The sequence below is a fragment of the Cynoglossus semilaevis genome, chromosome 15 (assembly GCF_000523025.1).
Source record: "Cynoglossus semilaevis isolate Cse_v1.0 chromosome 15, Cse_v1.0, whole genome shotgun sequence".
Taxonomy (NCBI): domain Eukaryota; kingdom Metazoa; phylum Chordata; class Actinopteri; order Pleuronectiformes; family Cynoglossidae; genus Cynoglossus; species Cynoglossus semilaevis.
Window position 1 is genome coordinate 5,281,704 of NC_024321.1, and position 18,368 is coordinate 5,300,071.

Genomic DNA, 18,368 nt, shown 5'->3' on the forward strand with positions numbered 1-18,368 from the left:
AAGTCTGATCTGAGAACAAACAACGAACAGAAAGTAATGCCGGTGGATCACAAACAATGTAGGGTCTTGTTTATTTATGTCAGGTTCATATTCATATCTGTATCTGTCTATATAACATTCTGTCTTGTTTTAAAACAGCGTATCACAATAAATAATATTGTATTTTTAAATTAACCACAACAATTTTTTTTTTTTAAATTAATTTTTGGTTTTTGATTTACCTCGTTTCTTGATACTACCTGTACACTGCATCAACATCCTAATTAAATCCTAACTAATAGGATCTTGGAAAACACTTTGGTTATTATTATTATTATTATTATTATTATTATTATTATTATTATTATTATTATTATTATTATTCATTTATATTGTTATTGTTGTAATGGTAGTCTAAATGGTTGATAAGAGATATTACTAAAATCTAGTTCTAATTATTTCCCCTCTATTTGTCACCCATGACAAAATGAGGTCCAAACAAATGTGATGCTTCTGCTCCAGTTGTTAAAGTCAAATCAAACTCTTAACGTGATGGAATCAAATATAAACCAAAGCCGTTTGCCACCATCAGGGCATTAACATTTTATCTTGTTTGTTGCAGGAAACCCCAGTTACCCTCTCCAGTGCCACATTCATAACATATATAAATGTAGACCCTGTTAACAGTGAGTGGACTTTTCTCGGGGGGGAAACGTAAACAGTCCACAGTATATCCAGCAGCAAGTGTCCCTTTTAGAGTGAGGTGAAATGGTTTAAAAAAGTAAACAGCAGGGATTTACTGTGATACATTTTCTTCCTCTTCTCCTCTGCTCCCTTAACAGAGACAACTCTTCCTGTTCCCAAATGTCTACTTGGAGTTTTTGTTGTTTATATGAATTTAACAAGTACCGATGCACTATGATTTTTAAACGATCATAAATAAAGAAAAGCTTATTCTTTTTAAGAGTTATGTTCGACAGAGAACACATCCATATTGAATTACATAAAAAATACAAAAAGAATCAATTTATGATTCTGCGTTGAAAAATAGTCTGAGTTGTTGGAGTAGACAGTTGTAGTCAGAGCATTAGCAACAACAACGACCAGTTCTCATGTGTCTCTGCAGCTTTTTATTGGAGCAGCTCCTTATAACATTTTCATTTCACATACATTACACACTCCCATCAGTTATTTAACCGAAGCCAAAACTGTAGTACTTTACTGCAGCACGGCGTCTCAGTAGCACCGTGTAGCAGCTGTCTTTTTTCTCTTTTCTCCAGTTTATCTAACACTTCCTTCCATGACAACTGTTTACAGCTTGGTTTCTCTGCATGTGTGATTGCATGTGATTGGTTGCAGGTGTGCACGGTTCCATTGACACTCTGACCAGTAGACTGACCAGCAAACTTTTCTACCTGGGATTACCATTACACCTAATGAGGACTACTTCTGTGACCCAGGTTTGTTTGGTCTCCTTTTTTTCCTTAATGCAGGTTTGTTTGGTCTCCTTTTTTTCCTTTTTCCTTTTTTCCGCAGTCTGTGTTGATATTCTTATTTTACCTATAGATACAATATGCACCAGTCTTATTCCGTCCTATTTTCATTGGTTGGATCTGCCCCCCCCTTACAGATTCCAAAATAGTCAAACGGCTATATCTGTCTGAAATTTGCAGCAAAAATGTAATCTTATAAAGTAAAATTGTGTGATGACTTTAGAATTTAGACGATCAGGAAGACTTTTTAAAGGGAGACAAGAGTTTCTTATCAGATGATCATCGTTGTCACTTTCAAGTCAGGTTTTTTTAAAATGACTTTTATTACCCCATTCAGCAGGTTCAACAAACAGATGGTGTGTTTTGATCAGGGTATCTTTCTGTTTAAAGAGTGACAGTTTATGGACAGTAATTCAACATCCTGTCTCGCCTGCCTTGACCAGGCCTTTGGCCTAGAGTCATTGGAATCCTTTTTATATTTTAAAAGTATATTCTTTAGAGTCACGCCGAGGTAAAGGTTGCAAGTTTAGTGCCGTCAGAGTTATGACTGCTGCATTTAATTATAGTGCCGTCCTAAATCCACAGAATGCAATCACTCTGCTCTGTTCTTCTTTGTTTTATGCGTGCCCTGCTATGTCAGCATTTGGCCACAGCAGAAAATCCTGCCTCTCTATCTCTCTGGACCTGTTGATTTATTCAGATCTATCGCCGAGCCGTGCTGGCTGCTGTCTGCTGTTAATTGCAGCCATGTCCTGTAACCTCCCCTACAACTTATGTATGCTTTTTCAGACTGACTGCCTATGTAAATCATCACAAATTGCTTTGAGAAATCCTCCTCCTTCCCTGTGTTTCTCCTCCTCCTCCTCCTCCTCCTCCTCATCCTCTTCCTGTGAGACTTCGGCACTTAGTTGAATTTAAGTGCAACAGCACTACCTGGTGGTTTGAGGCTTACAAGAAAAAGGGCAAGTTGATTTCTTTTTATATGTATATTTATAGAGTTCTTTTCAGTAGATATAAAGAAGTCTCTCCATCAATGTTCCTCCTCTATATTTTGTATCCCTTCATTTTCCATGTTTCTTCCTCTTCACTTCCTGTTCTCCTCTTCCACATTCATTTCATATAGATTTTGAGGGGGCGACATCAAGGCATTAACAACAGGTGTACGACACGGTGAGCTTCATGCAGCACAAGCTGTTCCTTAGCAGCGACATATTTGGCAGATGAGTCATTAAAACTGTATCCTTCACTTCAGTGATGATGTGGTTCAACACTGTGATGCATTGCTGATACAGCCGTAGCTGGAGGCACAATAAGAGGTGGGAGGGTTGCTGAGGTGATCAGGAGCAAAATGAATACCTGAGGGAAATGATTTGTCTCGCTTCTGCAGTCTCAGAAATGCTGTGGACATTTTTAGCTTTAACAGGATGTAGAATGTGCTCCATAGATTTGAAGTTTCTCGGAGTAAAAGGATTAAACGGGCAAAAGTGTAGACGTGTGAGGCAGTTTGTGAATTTAGATCACTAAATGTGTTTAAATAACTTTTTGAGGAGAGACACTTTGTGTCCCACCCTAACTGTTTGAATGCTGTGATTGGTTACGGCCCTCTCATCACATGCAAAGGCTCAAGCCATAGATAATGAATAAATTATAGTGACAAAAAAGGTTTACTGAGAAGAGGAAACTTAGTGTTAGCATATATATATATATATTTAATTCTCTAAAACTCTAAAACATAGCTCTATATATACAGCACAATGTTAGCTATGAATTAGCTGAATAAAATGTATATTTAGGAGCTTAAACTTTACCAGATCTTAGCTAACATAAATGTAGATTATTAGTATTAGTATAGTTTATTAAGCTAAATGTTAGCCATAACAAAAAGATACATTATCTAAAATGTAAGAAACAATCAAAAACCAACGAAATGCCTAAATTAATTCTGAGGCTCTGGCAAACTGTAAATAACAAAATATGAGCTAAATCACTTAAAGTTAAATTATAAATAAACACTTCTATTATAAATAAACACTTCTAATTCACTTCTTATAAACTAGAAACTCCAATCTCAAATTTATATTGGTTTTTGCTAATAGCAAAACCTATTCTATTTATTATCTGAATCTGTCACGAATGATCAAGAATGACATCATTTCTATGTGGGCAGAGAAGAACCTGAACGATATATTTTCCTTCCCTGCCAGCTCCTCGCTCTTGACATGAAACCCCTTTTATTAGAACTGAAGTCACCCATTCAAAGGCGAGAGAACATTTATGAGAACAACCTGTGCATCTTATGTAAAGACTTCCTTTGATTCCGAAGCCAGGCTGCACAGTGACATCAGAATCCCTGCAGTATGTAAATGAGATGTGATCTCTTGTTTTGTGTGCTGCAGGTGGGCGGACATGATGTGATTCTGACTGCTGTGATGAATGTTCTCCTCTCACAAATCCAGGCGCTCAGCGCTGCCCCGTGTCATGTTCAATCCCCACTGCTGCACTGCTTCTCTCCGTCTCACCCTTGTCTGTCTCCATCTCTCTTCTGTACACGGGCACTTTTCTTTCTGTTCTATATTAGTGGCTATAACAGGTTTGAGTTCTTATGTCTCATAGACATATTACTGCAATTAAACACACGTTCGATGTCTAGAACATCCTGTCTAACCTATACTTAACCCATGCAGGGATAAACTGAAGAAATATCTGCAGGAATGTGTGACAAGGTTACTATAAAAAAACAAGTTTATGAGCCTGTCTTTATGAAATGTCTTTTATTTTAATTTAAAAATTATAACTAAAATCTAAGTAAGAAATACTTGAACAATGGCAGGAAAAAAGATAAGGAAAAAAACAAAGCAATAATAATATTTTTTAATAGGATTGTAAAGTTTCCTCCTAAAGATTTGACGCTATTCAAAATTGACAATACAGAGGCAAACAGCTGCCAATGTTTGAACAACTGTAAATATTAATAAAGCAATAGCCAGCTAAAAGTTAGCTAAGTTAGCTACAATTAGTCCAAACATGCATTGACTTAGTTGAAGTTTATGACCAACAACAATCTACACAAAAATAGCATTTTTAGGTCATTTTTAGAAATGAAGATTGATAAATGTTGATCCAGAAAAACAAAACAATTTAATAGACAATTATTTGTCATAGATGATAATGGGCCATAGAAAGTAGTTATTGATAAACTTCTGGGTGACAAACCTTTCCAAGTGCCATGATTGGCCCCCATTCCCCGCACTGGATACAGATGAATGGAGAAGACACCGTCAAATAGAAAATTATGTAAAACATGAGGCTTAAATAGGCCAAATTACTGCTCCCAACATGACATGCCATTACATCACAAGGGGACACCATATGTATTTCTGTCTCAGTAGTTTTTAGGACATCCTGCTTTTTATTTAGTCCTCCGCTCTGAAAAGATTAGCAGTAATACGGTCCTTTATCTTCCTCCCTTCATCCCAGCTTTCACTTTCTTCAGCTCTGTTATCGTCCTCTCTGCTCCCCAGAGGAGAAGGAGGGAGAAAGGGATGGGACGAGCCTGAATGCCAACGCTCTACTGTCCAAATGTTATTTCACCTCATTCATCAAAGCCAGCACTTTCCCTCCGTGGAGGGGAAGGATGCTGCTACAGATGAAAGCTTTATGATAGACACGTTAAACACCATGTCTGTTTTCCCTTCGACCATTATTCACTTGGTAACCCTGCAATTATGTTTCAAATGTGATGATAATCAGCTTTTACTGAAATGTCACTTGAAAGTTAGCAGTTCACAAAGGTGGGAATTAAGGAAATAAGGAACGTCATTTTCATCAAGGAGATGAGTTTATAACCGTCTGGAGCCAAATGTGGATAAAAATGTCAAAATCACCTGTTAGACCACAATTTTGTAAGTCGATACATATCACAAACACATGCAGAATGACAGCTGTGGGACAAAGTGAGACAACATGTCCACACAAGTCCAACTTGACCATGTCTTAGTCGTGACCAATTTTGATGAAAAGTGACCAATTTGAGACCCAATCATACTGTACACTCTACTGTATTATTAATGATTAAACCCTTTATAACTGTGATCCAGCTGTTGAACAATTCAGTAATGGACAAAACTCCTTTTCTGCTAAATTCCAACTTGAGGCGTCAATTCACAAAGACATGACAAACACAGACGTGAGACATAAAATACAACCCAGAGGAATAACAACTTTGACACAAGTTGAATTTAAAGTCATTAACCATGTTAGATATGAGATGAGATGAGATGAGATAAAAACCTTTTTTCATCAGCACTTCCAGTCATGTGTTCTCTAGAAACTTTATTAAAAAAAAAAAAATCAATCAAACACTAAGTGTCTGACTTCAAGTGAAGTTGATCCTGACAGCTGTACTAACAGTGTGCAAATTGCTATAATAAATGTGTGAAAGTAAAAGTGCTGATCAGATGTATGCTGCGTGAGTGTCATGGTGAATGAATACTGCAGGTGTTAATAGAATGGAACCAAACAAAGTCTTAAGTGACAATCGTTTTGCTTCTGCTACATTAAGAATTTCACTTTTCCTTTGGGACATGAAGCCACAGAAGAAACAAGTGCTGTTTAAACCAACAAAGTTCATTTTGACACCTTTTACCCAACACAGAGAAAATGTATCTTGCAGCATCAATACTTTAACATCCGCGACGGCATAATAAGCTTTTCTCCAGTATTCTCTCATGAGACCAAGTGTTTGAACAAAGTGTCTCCAGCAGCCTGTCAGCTGATGTCCTGTCTCATTATCTCACACTTCCCAAAAAGTGTTAGTGTTAATGCTGCCTCAGTTACATGGAATACCTGAAGAAAAAAAAAAAAAAACACATACATTTAGTTGTTGTGATTAAACTTTTGGATCTTTTTTAGCCCTTTACAAAATTGTAATTAAAAAAGCTCACAAAAAAATTGAAAGTTTATAAAATAAAGATAAAATAGAAACATTTGTTTTATTATGAAATGTTATTATTATGAAACATTGGTATTTTTTTCCTGACCCCAAACTGTTTTGTAAAGTATTTCCACCTTTTTCCTGGAGTACATTACAACAACACTTAAAACTAAATTCTTTTGCAGGTATGAAGCATTTTAAATGTTAGATTAAGGACTATTCGAAATTAATAAGAAAAAATATGTATAAGTACTTTATTTTGTGGTTCCATGGTGTAGTGGTTAGCATGCCTGCCTTACAAGTAGAGAGTCATGTATTCAACTCCCAGAGAAACCCTATATTGCCTGCCTTACAAGTAGAGAGTCATGTGTTCAACTTCCAGAGAAACCCTATTAGCAACTCCCATGTGGCAACCTGTGAGTTGCAACCAGATACTTAATGGCGCCTTGATGATGTAAATGAATAAGGGACTCGATTATTTCTTATTGTTAATCATGTTTTCCAACAGCACTTTAATGATTTTGTATTGAAGTACTGTAATACCATTAGCAGTTTTGTAGATAGATCCTTGAACTTATTCATTCATATCTTATCTACCTGACCCCTCATCCATTTGGAAATATTTTCAACTAGAAGTACTGAGCACTAAGAAGTACCTGTGTTGCATAATGTATTTTTAGCGGACATGCCAGATGTGAGTTTTACACATGTATCAAGGACTATTCCGCCTTGAAAATGAAACACTTCCTTGTGAAGTCTGAGTGCAAGATGCTGTAAACATGTCTGTTATATTCAACCATCTGTATATAAGGCAGTCGATGGAGGCGTTGTTCTGCTGACTAAACTAAACTAAACTAAATCTATCTTTTCTGGCTCTGCCTTTGTTTTTATTGGGGGCTGGGGGCAGGGGTTACAGAGGTTAGAGTTGTGAAACCATGCATTCAGCCATTTGTCAGTTTGTCACTGTCAGGCTCAGACACTGGGGAGCTGGCAGCAGGGGTTTGATACAAGGAGGTCTGGGTATTTCTAGATTGGAAGGATCTAGAAATTACCCGCAGGGAGAAGGAAGAGTGTTAGAAAGCACTGCACAGACAGGAAGAGGAAAATACTTTTTTTATCCCACTTTGGTCACGATGCCCTCGGTTAGTATCATGGGTTGATAAGTACTAGTTATTGATTATATATCAGACTGTTTATGCTGTGAGTGTTGCCTATCACAGATGTGTTGGTTACTGTATGTAAAACTAGTTGTTTTAAACAATTGATCTCAGACTGTAAACAGTAGAGTAAATGCAGAGACAATAACATTTGAAAACATCATCATCTTTTCTATAAACTGTATTTTCACTCACTCGAAGTAGACATTTTTCCTGTGTTCATATACAGTATGAATGCAAATGTCCAGTGTCACATTTAGGCGTGTGGTTGTGTGTTTAAAACTCTTTTCTGTATACAGTTACTTTTGTATATACGACAAAGGACAGAGGCCATCATCCTTTTACAACAGTGAACCTAAATACAGCGGTCGTTTCATTTCACCTTTGTTCCAATCATGTCATACTCATCTGTCCCCATACATGTCTCTTGTTCAATTTGACTAATCCATCAGCTTCTGATTTAGCTGCAGACCATCGTGTTTCTTTTTCACACGACAGTGGTGTTCCACTCATCTAGCCACTAGAGTGCAGCAGAGCAATTCCGTACGTCCAAATGCATCGACTTCTTAATTAAAATATCCATGATGCATTCAGTAAAGTTGCCACTACTATCCTTATTAAAAATAAATAATAATAATATTTAACTTCTGTTTTGCTTGACGTGTGTGCGGTTGTGTTTTTCATTTTTAAGCTTTAGTGTTGCACCAGTGTATGGGTAAATGGTGATATATCGGTAGATGGCGCTGTGTGGGTGTTTAGCCGAATCTGTTTATAGTTGTTGAAAGTGAGTGTTTGCAGTAGAAAAAGAATGAGACAGAAAGTCAAAGCCAGAATGGGGTCATTGTTACAATATTAAAAAGTTATATTTTAAAAGTCAGTCAAAATGTACTGTAATTATGGCTTCATGACTGTTTCTCCAAAGTGAATTCCCCTTTACAGGGAGACCTCAGGTTGGGTACATTGTTATGAAAACTATGAAGAAAGTAAGTTTGAAGACACTTTCATGTCCTGTTTTAACATTTGAGCTGACTATGACCAACTTTCGATGGATGCAGTTTTCTTCCTACAGCAGTGTATGTCCCTAGAGTTTTCTTCATTGAAGTTTTTTTTTCGTGTATTATCATTTCTATCAAAAAGAAGGAAACAGTATTCAGTTCTAATTAGGCTTTTTAAATGTAAGATAAATTGCTGTGTTTTTTTTTAAATCAGAACCCATGATGACTAACAATCTGGACTGCTGGAGAAACACAAACAGCAACAACTGTTTCTGCATTCATCATCATTAAGGATATACTTAATGATGATGAATGCATGCAATGGCAGCTGTCAAGGGATACCAGTGCAAGCATTTCTGCATTGGAAAGATTTGGCATTCAGTGGTGACATAATAATAATAATAATAATAATAATAATAATAATAATCTCCATACAAACAGATCTTTTTGTGTGCTCAGCACACCCTCCTATGACCTATAGATGACTGTCCAGCAGCCACATGTAGAAAACATGACGCAATATGACTCAGAGTTTTCTAGAAACTCAAACTAATAGTCTACTGATTTTGGTTTTTCATAGCATGTTTCAAGTGGACATGAGCATTTAGCTGGTCCCACCTCGCCCTCAGGCTGCTCTCACTCATTTCCTTTCTGGGACAGGCCCGGCTGTTCCTGTTTGGATTCCTGAAGAAATGGGTAACATGCTCCATGGAAGATTTTTGTTTGGAGTGTTTTGGCCGGAGTGGAGGTGGTGCCACAATATTTCCTCTTCCTTCTTCTTGGAAAATGAGGAGCTGAAAAACAGCCTGAAGATGTGGTAAGGAGAATAATTATGACTTTATTATATATATAGCTGTTATATGTGGTCATATGTACATTATGGTGAAGTAAATGAAAACTAGTTCATCACTCAAACTCAACATGAACTTGGACTAACGTTCAGGTGGGATCAGTGTTTGATTGCTTTCTTTGAGATAATGAATTACTTTGACAACAGCCTGACTGTAAACAATCACTCTACACTGCATTAGGCACCTGACAACTCCAGTCTCCAGTGTAGTCATTAATGTGCTTTTATTATCTCTAGCTAAACCCTAAGAGTCAAGCCAGGGATGAGAGGGGTGGGAACCAATCACAACATTCATCAGATGAGGATGTGACAACCGCTCGACACTTCCTTAGTCAGTCTGTCCACATATAGAGACAGGCAACTATTAACGCTTGTGTGTGAACTGATGTACATGAGTTGAACCAATCACACCATTGAAGAGGATATAAATAATAATCTGAGAGGAGTTCCTCATTCAGAGTTTGTTGTCAGGTCTTAATCAGCCTCACCTGTGTCCTGTGGTTTAAATACCTCTCCTTCACTCTGTCGGTGTTTGGTCAGTGTGGCTGTTGTTTCTCCATTTTAACCAATTACCCTGTTTCACAGAACTTCCTGTTGTGTTTCATCCATTTCTGTTCCTATCTGGCCCAAGTTCTCGAGTTAACACTCACTCAGTTTTCCTTTTGAATTCAATGTCTTAAAAACTGACTTAAAAAACGTTTCTCACCAAATCCCTGTCTCCTGAGTGCAGCCTTTGAATCCTACCTGCAGCTCCTCCTGTAACAGTTTTACTTGTGACTTTGTGATAATAACTTCCCCAGAGTGGGATCAATAAAGTTTAACCTTAACCTTATCAAAATGAAAAGGTTTTTAAAGAAGCTGCTGTGTCACATCACCTATATTGAACGGGTTAATTCCTTCACCAAGGGTCGGTGGTCTTCAGCAGTGATTTGCCTGGTTTGATTTTTGTTTTAACACCAGATGTCCTTCCTGATGCAACTCAATCTGGGATTAAGGGACTGGTATTAAACACAGAGCCCTTATGCAACTCAATCTGGGATTAAGGGACTAGTTGGTATTAAACACAGAGCCCTATGCCCCTGTCTTAATTGGGGTCCTGTCACCGGTGGGTATAGGGTCTAGGGTTTTGGCCATATCTATAATGAAATGTGAAAGCAATAACCTGTCTTTGAAGAATGAGTAATGTTGATACAGCTCACGTAACACAGCTCAACTTTATTACAACTGGTAAATATCAGTAAATGCTAACATGCTAAATTAAAATCAGGAGAACATGAAGTTCACACTCTTTAATTGAATAAGTGTAAGAGTCTATTTATGTTTATTAAACACTTGATCTAATGAAAATAACCAAAATAATAACGATTCTGCACTGCATTGCAACAGTAAAAAGAAAACACCACACACTTCTCACACATCTCCACCACCCATTGTATTAATTAATGCACTGCTCCAGCAGTAATTTGTTTCTTTGGCACCTTTCAGATGATGCTTATCTGCAGAAGACGCATGTACAATTATTCATAAATCAAACAGACAGTGTAACACAGTGTAGTGCATATGAACATTTAATAATCTCCCAGCAGGAAAAAGATGGCATCACTTGTAAAGAATCACTGATACAGAGCTCTCTTTTTTACATCAGAGAGGATGCTTTTGTCATGGGGCGCTGCCTAGAAAAACTTTTTAGTTTTCTTTACTGACTAAAAGTAAATCACTGGAGGGCAATGGCTTAAAGGCAGGAGGAGAGGGAACATGAATCATTCCCTGCATGTTGGGATTGTCAAACCACAAACCTAAGAAACACATTCAGTAATTGCTTCATGCTTTTGGAATGAATTTATCGGGTCACTGGTCAAATGCAAATGCAATGTTTTTTTTTTTTACTTTTTTCTATCACTTTGCAAGCAAATGGGGAAAATAATAATTTTGAGGGAAATAAAAGTAATGTTTGAGTTGACAGGTAGCTAACTCTTGGCTCTTGTAGTTATCTCTATCAATTTCACTGACACTATCAGATACAGTTTTTGATTCTATTTTGGTTTAATTGTAATTCTCACTAAATGTTGGAGACATTTTACCTACGTATAGCTAAACAATTTTTGTAACATTTTTACTAACGTTTGATAACATGTGGCTAATTGCTAATTAGGAGCTGATCTTTGCCATCATTTATCTCCATGCTAATAGCCATCATTTAATAGCCATACATTTTTCAAAGAATGGTCTGAAATAAAAAAAAGTCCTTCAGCTGTTTTTTGTTTCATTATTTTGAAACAAAGCATTGGAGAGATGCTGCTCCAGTAAGAACACACGCAGGTTTCTACTTCCATACAAAGTAAATACAATAAAATGAAATGAAAGTTTCCATTGTTATATTCAAGACAAAAGAAAATCCCTGTGTTTGCCCATTTCCCACGATTGGCTTCTGTATTTCTAGTTATTACTTTCCAACTCTAAAAGCCAATCTTTTTTTAACTGACTCGATGTGAACTTTGAGTTCCACTTTGTGGAAAGGTTAACAAATGCTGTTCCTCTGCTGTCTGATAGAGCAGCATAGTGCAGTAAAGTAACTATAGGACAGAGAGAGCCAGCAGGTACTTGTACTGGCTGGAACACAGTACATGTACAGTACATGTACTGTGTTCCAGCCAAATCAAACTCCACCCAGGGGGAAGAAACTAATACAGCCTGCTGTTGTCTTTTGATTGAGTTTAAATTAAAGCAAACATATCCCATTTTCTCAAAGATACTTCATGAAATTCCTGATGACCTCAGATCTTATATAGCTCTGGTGTGAGGCCCAGCCAAATTCAAAGTATTCAGTGCTGCTTGGAAAAGATTTGACCCTTAGATACACAAGTATGCAACAGGAGAGGTTTGGAATGTGGGAGTCTCTCTTCTTTCTCTTCAGGCTGTTTACACCCTCAGCCATTGACAGTTTGGAGTGGGAGTTTAGGAGTTTACCTTTGTTGTGCATAACCAAGTAGTTTGTACATCTGTAAATAGTTGTTGGGAAAAACAGAAGCTAAATGTCAAAAAACTGAATGAGCTCCCCCTAGATTTTAGAGCAGTGGAAGCTCTTGTGCGAGTGGGAGGAAAAGACGTAAAGACATAAAGGCGTATTAAGAGGTCTCAAAATACAAAAAAATGAGTTGCAAATACATTTTGAATTTAAAGAACAAAATATGAGATTAAAATAATTTGTTTTGATTTACATGACCAATAAGATAATCAGGTCACCTTTTGGTTAAAAAGGTTCTTTGTTTGTTTTACAGCAGTATTGTATGCATGACCCAGTACATAAAGTCTTGTTTGTCAGAGCCAAAGATGACAAACACTGAATTGCCAGATTTGGTGGAAACATCAAATCCGTTTTCCCTCCCATCACACAAACGATTGAGAGCTAATGTCCTGGAGCAGATGAGTAATTGCAATGTCTGCTGCTGCCGCTGCTGCCGCTGCTGCTCCTCACATACCTCACCTCTGTCATCAACCCACTCTCCAAATATACAACCTGGCACAGTCAGCTCACACCCGTCTGATGGCTCCATACAAAACTATTAGACAGCAGATGTTTGTGAGGTCGGTCCAGGGGAAAGTCCTGCACTAAATATTTATCACACATACTCAGGATTTTAATTTCACATCCCAACCACGCAGCGATTTAAATGTCTCACTGCAGACAAGACATTATTAAGGAAAGCAAAGGTGGGGCTTCTTATTTTTCACCAGCACCAGCAACAAAAGCACAACCTGTGCGTCTGAATGATCGGGTTTTGGTTCATGGTTTGGATCAGTGCTTACTCAGTGTCAAGAACAGGCTGATGAATTGAACAGTCTTCATTCATTATTATTTATATATGGAATGAATGATTGTTCAAGAATATACCCTCCATCCTATTCCCTTTGGTCAGGCAAGTTCCTTTCCACTGAAATCTTTATTTGATTTCATTTATTCATTCATTTATTATTTATTTACAGTCCTTGACCTTTAAGGACTCCAATGGGAGACGGAGCCAAGAGGGCAACGGCTAAGAAAACAAATCACCTTCTAGGGAGTGTCACTGGAACTGTAAGGGAAGGAAGGAAGGAAGGAAGGAAGGAAGGAAGGAAGGAAGGAAGGAAGGAAGGAGGAGGGAGGGAAGGAAGGATTGAAGGAAAATAATGAAGGATGCAAGGAGGGAAGGAAGGATGGAAGGTAGGAAGGAATGAAGGAAGAATAGAATGAAAGAAGGAAGGAGGGAAGGAGGGAAGGAAGGAAGGAAAGAAGGAAAGAAGGAAGGAAGGAAGGAAGGAAGGAAGGATGTATGGAAGGAAGGAAGGAATGAATGAAGGAAGGAAGGAAGGAAATCACTTTTATTAAAGAACAAGAAAATACTTAACTTATGGATAATGGTATTTATTCATACTGTATGAATGTAGCTATAATTGTGCAAAAAAGAAAAGAAAATGAATGTGGAGAAACAGACACCACCAGCGATGAATGAAGTTCTTCTATAACATAGAATTTCATTTTTTATATCACTCTTTACAACCGTGGACACCAGACTATTACATGTTATTTAGAGTCACGTTGTGTCTGTTTTGGAGGAAGTACAAATCATCTTCAAACTGAAAAACCTCTTACTCCATTGAATGGTTGATTTAAGTCCCAGACTGAGTACATCAAGTGTCAACTCTACGCTTCCAAGTGGCACAGAGCTTTAACGCTGCACGGAAGGAATGACTGTGCTTCCTGCTGGAAAATGGGAAAATCATAACATTTTCATTTGCACATTCCACACACTTCTGGTCTTCTGTGGAGAAGAGGGAACTGCATACAGAGCTGCAGCAGTAAATCAAAGTCTACATGGGAGGATCATATGAATCTGGGCTCATGATAGTGTGTAAAAGATAATATTTTTTCCAGGACTACACCATCACTATAAAGTCAAACCATGAAAAAAAAACCCACATTATTATACTCAGCTATCCTTTATCAGACTGTGTTCATTTATTTCTCTGGAGTTCAAGGCTGCAGATACAAATTAAAGCAGAGGGAAGTGAATCTAAGGGCTGTCTTGTAGGTGACACTTGGATTGATCCTCCTTATTCTTGGATGCCCTGCTCACAAGTTGCGGAGCAGCACGTGGAATTTAAACTGCACTGAATAGTTTCTGCCAGTGAATCAAGTCTTTGGAGCCACGGGGGAAACATAAAACCCAGGTCCCACTACATGACACGGCTGAGTGGTTCACCCATTTGAGCTCAGTTGTATTTCCCATAATCCTTTCATGATTGTGATCTGAGCTGCAAAACATTGCACGAAACGTAAGCCAAATCACCATGCCTTTCATTGGCACCTGAGGCTATTTACCTCGACTAATCTCACATACATATTTACTGAGGCTGAGAGGATTTTTTCTACTTACCCCATTAGCTGTATCTTCTACTCTACAGTAGCAAATATTCAGGTATAGCAGAGAGGATAAAATCTCTTCATACAGGGCCAATACATCTCCTATGCATGTAAGGTCAGACTAGATAAGGGAATATCCATGCTGAGGTAACAGCTAACAACAACTAAGTAACTAAGTATGGCATTGTAACTGGATAACCAGGATGAAATAAATACTGCCCCTATGGTGTGCAACAAAACACAAACACATCAAAATCATTTGTGCCACAAATAGCTCTAGTGCCACACACTGGACACATCATTGGAGAGTTTGTTTGAATTTGAATAAAAACTAAGACACATTATGTCTTTAACAATGATCATTAGACAGTGAAGACACATTATTATTGGCCTCATTTTAACTTTATTATTTTAATTTGAAGAAAACTAGGAGATATGCCAAATGTGAGTCTGTCTGTTTCTCTTTTCCTCCTGTGTGTTATAGAGTTAATCAGAGTGATCAGCCTCACCTGTGTCTTTGTCATTTGTCTCACTGGTGTCACCTGGTGACCTGTGTATATACGTATATACACCTCTCACCCTTGCACAGTCTTCGTGGGATCATTGTGGGGGTTTGTTTGTTTGTTTGTTTGTGTGCTGTTGTGGCTGTATTTCTGGTTCTGAATTTCTGCAATTTCTGGACTAAATAAATCCTCTGCACTTTGAAGAGAGACTCCTCTGTGCTGCAGTGGGATCCTGCCTGCTTCCTCACACTGACAATACTTAACACCAAACAGAAAACAGCTCAAAATGTGTAAAGTTCATATTCTGTGGCTTTGTAAATCCCCAGGTCTTTGACGAACATGGCCTTTTAGGGGAGAAAAAACAAAACAAGCTTTGACTTGACTTATCTCACATGTAGACATTCTTTCTTTTTTTTCTTCTAAATCCTTATCAGCAGAAGAAAACCTTCGTATTAGATGAGACTTGCCAGGAAATGTTGTTGTGTCTGCAGTTGTTGTGTGTTCAGAGACAGAGAGGAGCATTTTTCCAGGGCTGATTGTGCTCATGATGATCCTGTATTCAGTCTTTAGGACCAAACAGTTTCTGGGTTAGTGAAGCAGTCCTGGATGCAGTGGAAGATTAATGATGTGATGTCCAAGATTAATGTCAGAAAACTTCAGAGAACAAAAGGTCTGAGAGTTACGGACGGCTCAAGAAACTGAGTGAAATGAAACATTTTATATGTGATGTAAAAACTGCTGAAGGTGAAATGAAAAATAATTTTACAAGGAAAAGGGAAGCCGGATCTCACTCTTTGGTCATCCGCAACCTGTGCTGCTCCTCAGCTCCCTCTCACCAGCTCCGGTGCCTCCTCCGCTGTTCTGTCAGAATCTCGTTCAGCTCCTTCACTCACCCACGGACTCACTAATTATTCAATAACTTAATTATATTCAGCCTACCCTGCTCTGTGCATGTACCTTGTTTGTCTCTTGTCAGAGAGTACATAACACTCAGCCCCTAAAAATGCTGATCAACGGTCTCGAGATGGAGAAGTTAACGAGAAAAACTGTTCAGTATGAAATGTTGCTGTAGGAAACATTAAAATCTCTCTGACCGGGGATTTTATTTTGGACCATGAGTGTGTGTGGGCGAGCGGCAGCAAAAAGGAAAACTGTGACATCACTGTGAAACCAGAATGATTATTCGGACTGAGGTAAAGTTTTCTAAAGAGCTTCTCTGTGTGAACACTGTTTGGAGTCAGACTGGCCAACAGCCGACCAGAGGAGAAGTATTCCACCTAGATTTGTTTACATAAACTGCATCTAACAATACTGTAAAAGTTCTGAAAAACAGGATGCAGAACAGAAACTAACTTTGTAAGAGAAGTCACAAGCGTCAGTGAGTACAGAAAAAATACATTAGTAAGTAAGAAAAAGAGGAGAAGAAGCTGATTATGTGAGAAACAGGAATGAACAGGTCTGTCATGTACATGTCATTAAACCCCCTCAGAGTAAAACACAATGTTGTATTGTACCTTGCTCAATTTAGAACAAAATCAAACAGTCCATTCCCAGGAAACTTGGAACAAGTCGTGATGAAGTCAGACTTTAATTGTTTTTTTTGTTTTGTTTTTAAAGTCTAAACACCACGAGGCTCAACATTATTTCATGAGGAAGAAGAAGGAAGACAAGGTCAGGAGAAAGACACAGATAATAACCATCTTCCAGCACTTTATCCACACCATAAAAATAGACAACGACATTGTTGCTACACCTGGCACACATCCAGTTGACATTCTATTCGCCATCCCACAAGTCCGGCTGCCGGGCGGAGGGCAAATCTGGCCCAGACTGTTGAGCTATAAGGAACATGCCAAAAGAGGATTTTTTAATTATTTTTTTAAAGGTGAAATAGTTAGAGTCAAAACAAAAATAAAGACAAAGTTACTGTTGGGTCAAAATGGTGTTTTTGTCTGTGTGTTTGGTGAAGAATGTGCACCGCCTGTCAGGAATGTTACAGGCTGCAGTAGCGCTTAGAGATAGTGTTACATAACCTGGGGAGAACGCTGCCTTGGGCCTGTGTGCTTTGTCATTGTGTGAGAATATGCGTTCATTTGGACATACATTCATTCAAACATACCCGACTGTGTGTGCGTGTGTGTGCACTGTGGGAACGAGCCGGGTTTTTCTAACACATGCACACAGAGGCTGGGACTCCTAATGCGGGTGCACAGGGGTTAAAACAACAGCCACGTAAATGCCCAGCATGGACACTGGGAAAATAGAAATCCTCCAGCGCCTTTGACTTCGGCTCCTGCAGCCTGACTGTTTACAGCAGCCTGGAAAGCCGGCATCATGCGCCAGCTCAGATTTCAGAGCCGCAGACTATTTTTGATCATGCTCTGACTGCAACATTTAAGAAAATATTTTAAGAAGTCTCACACGCCAGGGAAACCTGACTCCTCCTTTAGTTGAAGACTAAACTTGCCTGCTAGACTTTATCAGGTCAGTGGAGGGTTTAAAAATACAAAATGACCATGTTCATATCATTGTACAAATATGAGAAACCAAACTGTCATGTTTAAACGTTTGTTGGTTTCTGTTGTATTCCAAAAAAAGAGCTATATATATATATATAATTTCACTTTATACAAAAATTAAAAGTTCATACATGTGCCATTTTTGTTACCATGACAACACTCGAAGTATTACAGAAACAACAACATAAAGTTCATCCCATCTTCTGAATATTACGATTATGGAAATTCGGCAAATCTTCAAAGCAAGATAGCACAGAATTAAAGCTTGATTAAAATCAAAGGATTTAGAAACAATTAAACAGGATTACAAGTTTAAGCTGTTTACAGAGCTGCACAAACCTCTTCCCTGTCAAAAGGTTTTTAATAGAAAAATTTCAATTGAACCGGTGTTTTTACCCATTAAATCCCAGTGAATTGCTTAAAATATTTTCTTCCTTTTTCATTTCATTTGATTTCGCAAGAAATCAACAATAAACTAACTGTGGACATTTTCTGAGTTTGATTGATTACATGATTCAAGAACCAAATGTATGACACA

The 18,368-nt window shown here is 38.0% G+C and overlaps 1 protein-coding gene and 1 long non-coding RNA gene across 2 annotated transcripts in view; one reads left to right on the forward strand and one right to left on the reverse strand.

Moving 5' to 3' along the window:
* Positions 1-411: 411 nt before the first annotated feature.
* Positions 412-17,054, forward strand: LOC112488179 (uncharacterized). Its single transcript, XR_003052012.1, has 3 exons — positions 412-1,439; positions 9,218-9,374; positions 16,929-17,054. It is a non-coding gene; the product is annotated as an uncharacterized LOC112488179 (long non-coding RNA).
* Positions 16,881-18,368, reverse strand: part of gask1b (golgi associated kinase 1B) — a 12,316-nt gene continuing 10,828 nt past the window's right edge. Inside the window, exon 5 of the mRNA XM_025063276.1 lies at positions 16,881-17,149. Coding sequence (XP_024919044.1) covers positions 16,952-17,149 — 198 coding nt within the window. The 3' untranslated portion in view covers positions 16,881-16,951. The remainder of the gene's footprint in view (positions 17,150-18,368) is intronic.